An 829-nucleotide genomic window follows, 5' to 3' on the forward strand; every position below is an offset into this window, starting at 1 on the left:
TATACATCTCAATTTCGAAAAATTGACCCTTATGACTGGTTTTGTTCTCGTAATGTGTAAGAAAAGTACAGCATTATTTAAAAAAAAATAATTTAAACTGAAATTTAGGTATTTTGTTTGTTTTGTTTGAATTATAATTTTTTTTATTTTTTGACCCCTCCTGCAGGTCAGTCCTTTGTTCCAAAAGTTGGAGAACGAACAGATCGAGGTTCTGAGGAAAAGGTTTGGAGGACAACAGGTTTGTAAAAGACATTCATCCATTATTACTCAGGGTTCTCCTGCAGAAACTATACAAATGTGTTTTCCTGGCCAGACATGTTTATGGAAATTATCAAAGTCCTGAAAACTCTTCTAAAAGTTACTGAAATGTAAAAATTATATATATATATATATATTTCTTTATTTGTAATTTTTTTATTTTAGCTTTTCAAAAGGTTAAAATAAATTACTCTCAGTATTCCTTTCTAAAGTATTCTATTATAATAAAATAATAATAAAAATATCAGGGTTGTGCTTTACTGATGACATTATGGGTAAACAAATAAAGTTGAATATACAGTTCATATTCATGCAATTCATATATATATATATATATATAAAATAATTTAAAAAAATTTATGTAACAACATATAAATATAGTTCCATATAGTTTACAAAAAATATTATAAAAATCTATGCAGATTTATTGATTCATTTTTATACAAGTAACAGCACACACACACACACTCTCTCTCTCACACACACACACACACACACACACACTCTCTCACAAACACACACACACTCACTCTCTCACACACACACACACACTCTCTCTCTCACACAAACA

At 28.3% G+C, this 829-nt stretch overlaps 1 protein-coding gene across 1 annotated transcript in view; it reads left to right on the forward strand.

Moving 5' to 3' along the window:
• Positions 1 to 829, forward strand: part of mars1 (methionyl-tRNA synthetase 1) — a 38381-nt gene that overhangs the window by 34311 nt on the left and 3241 nt on the right. Inside the window, exon 15 of the mRNA XM_016251849.1 lies at positions 167 to 238. Coding sequence (XP_016107335.1) covers positions 167 to 238 — 72 coding nt within the window. The remainder of the gene's footprint in view (positions 1 to 166; positions 239 to 829) is intronic.

The sequence above is a fragment of the Sinocyclocheilus grahami genome, unplaced genomic scaffold (assembly GCF_001515645.1).
Source record: "Sinocyclocheilus grahami isolate Dianchi unplaced genomic scaffold, SAMN03320097.WGS_v1.1 scaffold1073.1, whole genome shotgun sequence".
NCBI classification, from domain to species: domain Eukaryota; kingdom Metazoa; phylum Chordata; class Actinopteri; order Cypriniformes; family Cyprinidae; genus Sinocyclocheilus; species Sinocyclocheilus grahami.